Here is a 12,100-nt window from a genome sequence, read left to right as displayed (position 1 = left end):
AACTGAGAAGGTTCCCCAGGAATGAAGATCTACATTGACCCTTTTACATATGAGGATCCCAATGAAGCTGTTCGTGAGTTTGCCAAGGAAATTGATGTGTCTTTCGTGAAGATTGAAGAAGTCATTGGAGCAGGTGTGACTTTTCCCCCATTGGATAGGTGTTCAGTGCCAGTCCTCTGCCACCCTTCCTTCCTTCCTTCCTTCCTGCCTTCCTTCCTTCCTGCCTTCCTTCCTTCTCCCCTGTACTGTGGGTGCTCCAGCACATCCCACTCAATTAATGATGGACTGGCACTTAGTTGAATCTTCTGTGATTTAAGAGACAGTGGTTAATTAACTGACTGACTTTAATACATTGTTGTGTTCCCTAATTTTAATTAACAACAAAGAGGTAGGGCAATAGCTCCCTAGTTTCTGGCATTTTGCTATCTGCTGTAACAGGATTGTTACCCTCTTCAAGCTGTTAACTAATTTTGAGGTAGGATGGGTATCCTGGCCAACCCTTCATTTAAAAAAGAAACACTCCAGATAACTAAAACCAGTAGCTTGCATAAAATGAATGTGGAATCATATCATTTATTAGCTCAGTGTTTTTATTTTATGCAAATCATTGGCTTTGTTCTTTTATGATGGAGTCCTGTGTCAGCTGGGAGAACATCCCAAGGGTCATCATATTAATTAGATATTTGCCTACTTGAAGGAGGAGGGGCAACCCTCTTAGCTCCTGGAGAAACCCATGTGGCTGGTTGCCCACTGTGCAGCATCAAAATGATTCAGTGAGTAGAGTTTACTGGCAGACAGAGGAGGTACGTCTTTCTTTTCCCCTCCCCAGCTTCAAGAACATGAGCAGGAATGAAGTAATAGTAGCAACATATGGGATTACAGTGGACCAGGCATCCCAGAGTCTGTTGTACATATCAAAGGGAGATACTGTTGTCAATTGAAGAAAAATATTTTATATCTGCTTCACCATGAAAAGATTGATCTACCAATTTTTTCTATAATACCCCTAGACTTCCTAAGTGTTTTCCAGCTATACATAAAGAGTAGCCATTTAGGATTACTTCTCAGTTATACTATAACTAATCCTGAGTCTAAAGTCTTAACTGAGATCACAAAACATATTTCTGGTGGGGCAGGAATGATCTGGCATTCTTCCTAACAATGTCCTCACTCCTTAGTCTATCATAAATTGGACATGAAATTATTTAGACCATACTCCCTTCCCTGTTACACCCATTACCATAGGACCTAGAATCAGACTCATGTGGATTTGTATCTGAGATGTGGAGCTTTTGGCCCTCCAGATATTTTGGATTGGAGCATTCATAATCCCTTTTCTGTTTGGGCTGAATATGTGGGATTTGCTATTCAAAAACATCTGAAAGGCCAGAGATTCCCTAAACTTAGTTTAGATGAAATTTGTTTGCTGACCTATCATGTTCATATCTCCAGTGTGTCTAAGCCCATCTGCTTTTATTTGTTTTTACTCTGTAGTCTCTCCCCTCCCTTTTTAAGCTTCTTGCAATTGACAGCTTATCATCCATGGTTGTCCACTGTTTACATCCATTGCTTCTTTTTGCCTTCATTGCTTCAATTTGCTCCTTTCCCCTCTAAATGTTCTTCTAGATGAAGCTGTCGGTGAGCATCATCTCTTCTAGACTGGCAGGCTTAACACCTGCAAGCAGTTTTGTATTCTCATCACTACCAGTCCAAATGGACTAGTACCATCAGCCTGGTTGGCAAAGCAATCAGAACAGAGTCAGTGTACCAAACTGGGAATAGATTCTTCTTTTAAATGCTTCCTGAATTGGAATTGTGCTTGCTGTAGGAGCTTTTGTTTGGAAGTGACCTTAATTCTCTCTCTTTCAGCCTTTTTGCTCCCTCTATCAAATGCTTTCATTATCCTATTATAACTCTTTCAATTTTTTGAAAGAAGATGGTGGAACATAAAGATTTGGGGAAAGGGAGAGCTCAAACCACAAACTCACTCTGTCATTCTGTTTCTATTATATAACTTTTTTATCTGCTTTGGTGTAACAGCTGCTAAAAACAACCCCACCCTTCAGTATTTTCTATCCTTTTTATTTTTATTTTTTTAAAGTTTTATTTTAAAAACCTTTTTAATTAATGGTGGCAGTTAAATTTATCCTTGTCTTTCCTGTACATATATCTTATGTACATATAACTTAACATCACAGTGTTAATAGCCCTGATTTTATTAGAATTTTAAAAAGTGAAACTTTACTTGCAATTACTCAGTTACTAAAATAGTGACTTTCATTACTTGAAAGATCTGCAGGCAGTGCCATGAGGAAAAGTTTGAATCAGCAGTCAAACCACACAAAACTCCTTCTGCCACACCCATATAAATATAAAAGTTACACTACAAAGAGTGTTGTTAGCCCTCATTAAGTTACCATTATAATGCAGTTATATCTGTGCAGTTCAAGGAATGAATTAATTACAAATACAATTAATTACTACTAAGCTTCTGACACCATTAGAAAAAGAATAAAATATAAAGCTACAAATATTATACTGTCCTTATATAAACCCATGGTATAACCTCTGTCCCTAGCAATACACTGTACAGTTCCAGTCTCCGCATCTTAAAAGTGGTAGAATTCAAAGATATGGTGTGTTAATCTGTAGAATCAGTATGCAGAGAGATCTTGTAGCACCTTTGAGACTAACTCAAAGAAAGAAGTTGCCAGCATGAGCTTTCGTAGACTTCAGTCTACTTCCATGAAGAAGTAGTACAAAAGCTCATGCTGGCAACTTCTTTCTTTTAGTTAGTATCAAAGGTGCTACAAGATCTTACTGCATACTGCATCTTAAAAGGATCCTGTAGAGCTCAAAAAGATGCAGAAAAGGGCAATCAAGGGTCTGAAGCAATTCTCATATGAGGAAAAGTTACAACTTTTGGTATTGTTTTGCTTGGAAATAAAGCACCTAACATCTGTACAAGATTATATATGATACAGAGAAAGTGGACAGGGAGGCATTCTTCGCTCTCTTTCATAATGCTAGAAATTGACTAATCCACTGAAGCAGAATGGTGGGAAATTCAGACAGACACAAGTCAGTACTTCTTCATGCGGCACATAGTTAAAACGCAGAATTCACTATCACACAATGTAGTGATGGGTACTGATCTAGACAGGTTTGGAAGGGCATTCAGCAGCATCATGGCAGATAAGACTACCAATGGTTACAAATCATGATGACTATGTATTACTTCAGGGAGCAGAGGGAGCAGGGCTTTCAGTACTAGTTCTTGAGGAACATGAGTTGCTTTCTTGTCCTGCTTGTGGGCTTCTCAAAGGCATCTGGTTGACCACTCCATGATCAGAATGCTGGATTAGATTGATAAGTCTTTGTTCTGATCCAGCAGGGCTGTTATTATGTTCTTGGCAATTCAGGATACAACAGCAACATTCCTGACAGATGGTCATCCAGCCTCCCTTAAATACCTCCAGTGAAGGAGAGACCACTACCTCCCAGAGCAGTCTGTTCCATTGCCCTTACCATTTTGACATTTGTCTTAAACAAAACAGATTTTAACATAAAACATATTGCTATTGAATTAACTACTGATTGAGTAAAATACAATAGGTCACAGAGCAGATGTAAATGAATTACTGTGATTTTTTTTAAAAAAATAAATATATAAAGTTGTCTGTTGATATAGGTGTCAGTCAATGGAACAGCTTGGAAGTAAAAGCAGGCAGTATTTGTAACAGGGTACAGAGGAGCTAACTGATTAGATTTCTGGATCTTTCATAGCTGTGAAGGAGAGAGAATTTTAGAAACTACAGCTTGTCATGTCATTTTGCTGTGAGAAAAGCTAGATCTAGGAAAATCTTCCTCATTTACACAATCATCAAAGGTGCAAGAGCTCTGTGACTGCACTTTATGTACAGCTGTTTTTTTTAGACCTGCATCATCCTGCCACTGACTTTTAACAGAAAGCTTTGGAATATCATAGGACAGAGCCACCCAGGAGAAGCTGCTGGGTAGTTCTTAGTACAAGATTATGCACAGTTAGTTGTAAATAATAATTGTTCCATTATAGGAGAGTTTGGCGAAGTCTATAAAGGGCGCCTGAAACTGCCTGGCAAGAGAGAAATCTATGTGGCTATTAAGACATTAAAGGCTGGATACTCTGAGAAGCAGAGGCGGGATTTCTTGAGTGAGGCCAGCATCATGGGTCAGTTTGACCATCCAAACATTATTCGACTAGAGGGGGTGGTCACCAAAAGCCGGCCAGTCATGATTATCACAGAATTTATGGAAAATGGAGCCCTGGATTCTTTTTTGCGGGTAAGTGCAGTTATCTTTTGCTTGCTTACTTACTTATTTCTTTATGTTTTATGTGACAATAGAATGGAACCATTTAATGGGTTCAGCACTTATAGTATGAGCTTGGGCCTGCACATGCAAACCTTTAATAAGAGATGAATCAATTCAAGAGAGTCATGTCACACACACACACACACCCACATGGCAAATATTCTCTGCTGTGACATCCAGAAGCCAGATCACTATCACAATTCCCCCTTGCACCAGAGATTGCTCATGTTGCTGCATGGAAGCACTACTCTTCTGCTTCCCAATTGACAAAAGAACAGATCCCTCTTATGTGCGGCATCTGTTGGCCAGTAAGTAAGGATGAGGGCGGGATCAGTGCAGGAGACATTACATAGCTATGTGACTAAGCTGCTTACATAGCTAAATAGTGCATGTAGAATTCTGGCCATTTTCTTCCAGGCTTCTGCTATCATCATTATACAGCTTCTTTTACAATTAGGTAATGGTTCTTTTTAAAATGAAGATTCCCTTCATTGGTTTCTGTTTTCTGCCCCCCCCCTTCTCCCTCAGTTTCCTATTTCACAACTTGTTCTAATCCTTTTCTTTAGCAATTGTCTATGAGCTCTCCTTTCTCCCACAATGCCTTCAGACTCAATTTCCCAAATATCAATCTTCTCCTCTGTCCAAAGAGCTCTTTTCCCCCTTAGGCTTTCATTATGGGCTCTTGCTCCCAGCAAGGACTCTAGGTTAACTCTAAATAACTGAGAAATTCTGTCACTTACATTTCACTAATACAGCAAAACGATGGACAGTTTACAGTCATCCAGTTGGTGGGGATGCTACGAGGGATTGCAGCTGGTATGAAGTACCTTGCAGAAATGAATTATGTCCACCGGGATCTTGCAGCCAGGAACATACTTGTCAACAGCAACCTAGTCTGCAAAGTGTCTGACTTTGGCCTCTCGCGCTACTTGCAAGATGACACCTCAGACCCAACTTATACCAGCTCTTTGGTAAGTACCTGTTTCTAGGGATGAAAGAAATGTCATTGGACTTGACAGTCTCAATGAAAGTAGCATTTTCACACATTCTGAAACTTGTTATAAGAAAATGTACACCTTGCCTCAAGCATTCACATTTTTCCAAGGCTTACAGAATGAAAGTATGTACAAAATTATGAGCATATTTTAAAATGTAAATGTTTAAAATGAGCACAATTGAGGAAAAATATATACTGTAACATATGTTTTATTCAACAGGAAATAGCTGTCTGAATTAAGTAAATTGTGCAAAATAAATGTACAAATTAGAAAAAAGTTTTGCAAATGTGTGAATTTCAGTGCAAGAAGAAAACTCAATCTGATATGAAATGAGTATGGGAAGAAAATCCAGCTAGGAGTCAGAGAAACTCAACAAAACTGATACTGGGAAGTATTCATATCCTGGTTGTTTCCTGTGGAGCTAGGAAGGATACATTTTTCAGCAGTTAGTTGTCAAGCAGTAATGAGTACAGTGCGTCCTCGCCTTACGCAGGGATCCGTTCCGGATCCCTCCGCATAAGGCAAATTCCGCCTATGCTCGAGCCCCATTGGAAACAATGGGGCTCGTGCGCGGCGGTGCGGGGCGCAACGGTGCGCGTGCCCATTCAATTGAATGGGACGTGCCGCCCCTTCTGCCCCGCGTGCGCGCCGCGGCTTGAGCGCGTATGCTCAAGGCTGCGTGTGGCGCGGGCACACTGTATTATGGTAGTACAGTTGCCTTCTTGTTCCAGTGATTTTAATGCAAAATGATCTAACCTGAATATGTAATTTAACATCTTTAGTACATTCATAATCTGTGGGTTGCTAATAGTGAGATGGCAGTAATGAGGGCCAACATCCAATGGTAAACATATTGCAAGAGACAATCTTGGTTCAAATAGACAAGACAATAGATGAAAATGGATGTAGATAATAAGTGTCTGCTGTAAGGGTCTGGGAACTAAACTGTTGCTATAAACAAACAGGTGATTGTAGCAGATGGCAAATCCAAGGGAACAACAAACTAGTACTTATCATTAGGACTTGTGATAGGCTTGGCACAGCAGCCCCCTCACAACCATTCAGCTAAAAATGAAATTTGCAAAGACACAGGAAATCTGTTCTTTCTGAAGCTTATGTTGTTGCTGAGGTACCTACCACACAGCTTCTTCTGTAAGATCTTAGGTTGCCAACAGCTTGTTAAGTCTGAGTTCTTCTCTTGGAATGCAGATTAAATTTCCAGTTGCACAGCAAGGTAAGGCTGCCAGTATGTGTGTGCAGAGATTTTGCCTGGTTCAGAGAGTGGATTCTTGGCTCTTTACTGAAAGGGGTCATTGCTTCCTCCATGGGAAAAGTCTGACAAACAGAGTTCTGAACACTTGATCAGAGTTGAAACAGTGCAGCAGGATTTCACAGTTCTCTCTCTCTCTCTCTCTCTTTTGGAACACATTTCTTGGCAAGAGACTACGTCAAGTCACAGTGGCTTCAGCATTATTTGCAATCTTACAAGACTTTTCAGGCTCCATATTCATGCTTGACTCAAATGACTTCTACTGCTGGCCTGCTTAGACTTAGAAAGCCATGGCTAATATCCCCAAGTATAGCAACTACTGATTACCAACAGCTTCTGATCATCTGCAGGTTTGGGCACTTGTCAGTAACTCTCACTGTGCTTGATTTATTTTGGTAGAATGACAGAAAATAGAGTTGAAAAAAGTCATTGGATCACTTTGTTGGCTCTGTGTTAGCCTGTTCTCATACATAAAGCATCTTGTTTAGTGCCTCGTTTTTTTTCTTGCTGTTTTAAAACTCTCCAATTTCTACCACTTTCCCAGCAAGCTCATTCCAGCACTAAGTTGTGTCCATCCCCCACCTCCCCAGCAAATATTTAATTTTAAATCTGTCTCCCTGTCCTAGACCCCCTATTTATTCCTGATATATCTTGGTTCATTTTTAAATCATCCAGCTTCCAAACAACTGGACCCAGCATGCCATATGATGTCATAAAACATAGATTGGTGAGTGAACCCATCAGACCCTCAACACCAGGATTTTCCCCCTCCAGATGTGCTTTTATCTCCCACTAAGCCAGGCTACATATATGTCAAAGAAAACAGGGAAGACAGTCTGGCTAGGGTTTCCCCTTAATGTAGAAAATTAATTGGAGATATGCAGCTGGTAAGTAATGCCTGGACAGAAACAGATTCTCTTCATTTTCTGTACCCAGTGACACTTTTCCCACTCACTGTTCCTTACTCTAGAGTCTAGAATCTATGCACTTTTGATTTTATATATTGAAGATACATCTAACCAGTCTCTCTATCTGCCTGTCTCTCACTTTAAAGAGCATGAACAGCTAGGCTACTTCTTGCACCAAGTCTTCCCTCACTAAGATATTTTCTCTCCAATCTATGACATCATGCTATTGTATTTTATCCCTGAATCCAGCCTTTATTTATTTGCTACACTTATATCTTGCACTGAGCAAGAGGAATGGGCAAGAGATAACCCACAAGTCCCCTTCTGGCACTATAATACTCTGGGATTCAATTTTTCCTATGAGGACCAAAGTGGTGAGTTTCCTCCTTCCATTTTCTCTTTGGAAAAACTCTCTGAGGTATGTTAAGGTGAGAGATGGTAAATGGTCACAGGTCTCCTTGTAAGCTTCATGGTAGGGTGAAAAGTGGAACCCAGATTTCCTCAGTCTTATTCCAATACTCCAACAGTTAGGATTTAACCATTCAACTATCCTGGCTTTTGTGAATATTCTACCAGAGGTAGCATTTTGCTGGGAGGGACTGCTTTATACATTATGTGGGAAATAATGCCATGTGTGCCCTTTTTGCACTATTGAGAAGTTGAGACTGAAAGCATGGTACTTGTTCTAGAACTGTGTTCTCAGCTTAGCACATAAATTCTTTCATCTATTGTGCTTCCAGATGAACTGCAAGACATCTTTTTAACTGGCTGATGTAATATATAGGAAAAGTCCTGTAGGTAGGCACTTAACTGTGGCATTTCTTCTTGGCATTGGATAGACTCAAATTGAATCACAGAACTGACACTACTTGCAGCAGAATCAATGGGAACAGTTGAAACAGCAAGCCAGAAAACTGAGCAAAGTCTGACTTGTTATAAGCTGGTATAAATTTCACTGGTCCCAGAGAGTCAGTTGCCTACAGAAGTGAGTCAGTGGAGCAGGTGCCCTTGCAAGTTACTGGTGCAATGTCACTTTACACCAACTGAGAATCTGAGCAGAAAGATTCTTGAATCAGCCATCCGTAGCTCAACTGGGAGCTCTCCTCCTTCTCCAGGCTGCCTGTTGAAGCCCATTTAAATAAATCAATGTGAGTTTAAACTGCCCAGTGCAAGCTGCCTGGATTGTCCATGAAGTGGCCTCTCACATCTCTGGAGAGAAAAAGCAGATTTTCTCGTCTGTATTTTTATAGATAATTTATGCCACAAATGGCCTTCCCAGCAGCTGGGAATTGATAGACTGCCTGAAATTACATCACTGCTTCCCACAGCAGTTTTACTGTAGCTGTGTTCTGGGGAAAGGTAAGAGAAAACAAATATTTGAGTAAATATTTCCTTTCTACATTACTTATTCATTTTTATTTCAAAGAACAATATTTTGTCATCTGTCTTTGAAAAGCCCCCGAAAGCTAGAGAAAGCTATTTCCTCAGGCAAAGTCTAAGTTTGTCTGCATTACTCTTCCCTTCCGCATTAGTTTTAATTATGGTATGAATCATTTAGTTGCAAAATAAGTTCATTGTTTTGTAATAGTTCATGTGCTGTGGCTGGTGCTCATTTCTGGTCCTTGTTTCCATAATTTTGTCAATTGACATGATAGTTCTCACCCATCCAATAAGTTGTCACAAGGTAAAACTGGGCTATGTGTTGGGAATAACTGGGCGTGGATGAACATACTCAGGCACACTCAGGCCTGTTACAGACAGCCAAAATAAAGCTGCTTCGAGTCACAGTGGAGGTATGGTGTTTCAATGATGCATGCGTCCTAAGAGTCCAGAAGTTGCACCAAAGCCACGGCTCCTGCCCTAAGGACTGGAGCATGGCTTTGGTGTGGCTTCTGGACTCTTAGGACGCATGCATCATTGAAACACCATACCTCCACTGTGACTCGAAGCAGCTTTATTTTGGCTGTCTGTAACAGGCCTCAGTCTTATTTGCCAGACTTTCCATGACCTTTCCTCACTGAATAGATTCTTTAGTGGAGAAGATGTCCCAGGTCTCAGATGTCTCATAGACCCATGTTAGAAAAAGGCAGGATATAAATCCTTGCAATGAATAAGAAAAAGTTTAAGGATAAATTGTGATATTTTGTCCTCAAATTAGACAGATAGGAGTATTGCATAAGTCATCAGTCTTAAGAAATCAAGCTACAGCCTTCCTCCTAATTTCAGAAGTGATCAGAAAAAGCTGCCCCCACCTGGTAGCCAGTGTGAAGGAAGTAGGAGAGAGAGAGAAAGAGGGAGAGGGTGGTTAAAAGAAAGCAAAGGAGCAGGGCCAGCCATTGTGTAGATCAGTATGTTAATCTTTACATACTTCCTGCTTGTGACCCTGACAGATTACTTCTAAAGGGATGTGACCTTTGACAAACAAAAGGTCCCCCCCAGAGTAAAAAAAAAAAAGTTACTATTACACTTGCAATTTAAAAAAAATAGCTTTTTGTTCTCTCACTCTCAAAAGTAACTTAGCTAATTTAGGAAATAAAAAAAAACACCTGAATGTCATAAGCCTTTTGGAGAAAGATACCCTTTCCTCATCCACCTCAACATTCAGAACAGTGTGATCTCAATAGCTAGAGCAGACCAGAGGCACAAGGTCGACATGTGCTAGAACTTGAACCATGCTGATATTCTTCCTATAGCCTTATGTGGCTATACTCCTGCAAATTAAAAAAGGAAATAAGAAGTTTCAGTTAAACACAAAGAAAGTGAAGCTATCCTTCATTAAGTTATTACCATAATATGGTATAGTTATACCTCTAATATTGAAAAAAGTAATTAATTTCAAGTAATTTGTAACTTGTTACTTACAAATATAGTGAAATGTTCACATCAAAGGAGATCTGAACTCCCTAGCCACACAGTTAGCCACCCAATTCTCAGCTATCTTCATATGTGCTCCCATTCAGACCTCACATCCAAAACTTACTCTTCCCTTCCCTTCCTTTCCTTTGTAATAGGAGACAGCAGGCAATAGTAGCACAAGGAGGGAGATGTGATGTAAGAGTTTTCTCTTTCCTTCCTCTCTGATGCTCTGATATGTTTCTTGTTCCCTGGAGAGTTGGGAAGAATTATTCTTCTATGTCCCTTAGAATGACGAAGAGGGGACCATCGTGCCCTATGAGGAACGACTTAGGGAGCTGAGGATGTTTAGACTGGAGAAGAGAAGGTTAAGAGGTGATATGATAGCCCTGTTTAAATATCTGAAGGGATGTCATATTGAGGAGGAAGCAAACTTGTTTTCTGCTGCTTCAGAGAACAGGACCTGGAACAATGGATGCAAGCTATGGGAAAAGAAACTCCACCTCAACATTAGGAGGAACTTCCTGATAGTAAGGGCTGTTTGACAGTGGAACACACTCTCAGAGTGTAGTGGAGTCTTCTTCTTTAGAGGTCTTTAAACAGAGGCTGGATGGCCATCTGTCAGGCTTTGATTGTAAGTTCCTGCATGGCAGGGGGTTGGACTGGTTGGCCCTTGTGGTCTCTTCCAACTCTGTGATTCTGCAGAGGAAGTTAGGTGATGAATCAATCCAAAATGAAATTTGGATTGCTTTCCCATCCCTTATTCTTGCCTGTGTTGCTTAAAACAGCATGGTTAGGCACCTTCCATATTGTCAAAATAGAGGAAAAAGGCCATCAAAGGAGAGGACAAAAGAGGGTGGCAAGTGGCACAGAATTTGTATGTGGTCATTCATGTATGATTCTTTAAAAAAAAAGAAAAAGAAAGAAAGAAGGGGAAAAAATCTCTCATTTAATTTTTTCAAAAGGCAAAGTAATTTATTCCCCATCAAAATTGCCCCTATAGTATAAATTAATTTTCATGCCACCACAAATCTCCAAGATCAGTTTCTTTATTCAGTTTTCTTATCCCTAGATGTCCCTACCTCTACTCCAAAATCAATTTCCCTTCATTTATAATTACCCCCACTCAAGTCAATCATCACATCATCACCCTCTCCAAATAAAATTAAATTCAGCCTATCTGTGTAGGGAGCCTAGTTGAGTCTAGAATGTGTGTGTGTGTGTGTTTGTGTGTGCACCATCTATTTTTTTTTCTAGTTTTTATACAAATATTCCACACTGTTGCTCCTAATTTTTAAAATCACATTTTAACAAAGGCTAGGGAATTTACAAATTCCATTTTGCAATCAATACCTGTAAATTCTTCAATTTGTGTGATTCACCTGCTTGCCCAACACATTTATTATTATTCACTTAAAGAAAGCAAACCTCACTTTTAAAAATCCATTTAATTTATTTGTAGCATGCTTTCCCCTTACTTCCTGACTGCCAATATCTCAACAATTTTCCTTCCTCTTTCTCTCATATATACAATTAACAGTTTTCTATAACATCAACTATACACATAGATATTCTCCTCTCTTGCTTGTTCAAATAACAGAAATGCAATTTTGGGCTATATTGCCATTTCCCCTGCTATTGGAAATTAAGCAGCAGGAACTACAGATGTAACAAATGTTTGCTGCTGCTTGGTTAACAAGAAAGGATGTCTCAGCTCT

The 12,100-nt window shown here is 39.8% G+C and overlaps 1 protein-coding gene across 2 annotated transcripts in view; it reads left to right on the top strand.

Moving 5' to 3' along the window:
- The window catches only part of EPHB1 (EPH receptor B1), a 585,803-nt gene that overhangs the window by 559,372 nt on the left and 14,331 nt on the right, over positions 1-12,100 (top strand). For both annotated transcript variants that reach the window (XM_042457579.1, XM_042457578.1), the window contains exons 10-12: positions 11-133; positions 4,076-4,323; positions 5,109-5,324. In XM_042457579.1, the coding sequence (XP_042313513.1) occupies positions 11-133; positions 4,076-4,323; positions 5,109-5,324 (587 nt within the window). The remainder of the gene's footprint in view (positions 1-10; positions 134-4,075; positions 4,324-5,108; positions 5,325-12,100) is intronic.

The sequence above is a fragment of the Sceloporus undulatus genome, chromosome 3 (assembly GCF_019175285.1).
Source record: "Sceloporus undulatus isolate JIND9_A2432 ecotype Alabama chromosome 3, SceUnd_v1.1, whole genome shotgun sequence".
In the NCBI taxonomy this organism is placed as follows: Eukaryota; Metazoa; Chordata; class Lepidosauria; order Squamata; family Phrynosomatidae; genus Sceloporus; species Sceloporus undulatus.
Note: the sequence above shows the minus strand (reverse complement) of the source record. Positions and strands in the feature narration are given on the sequence as shown.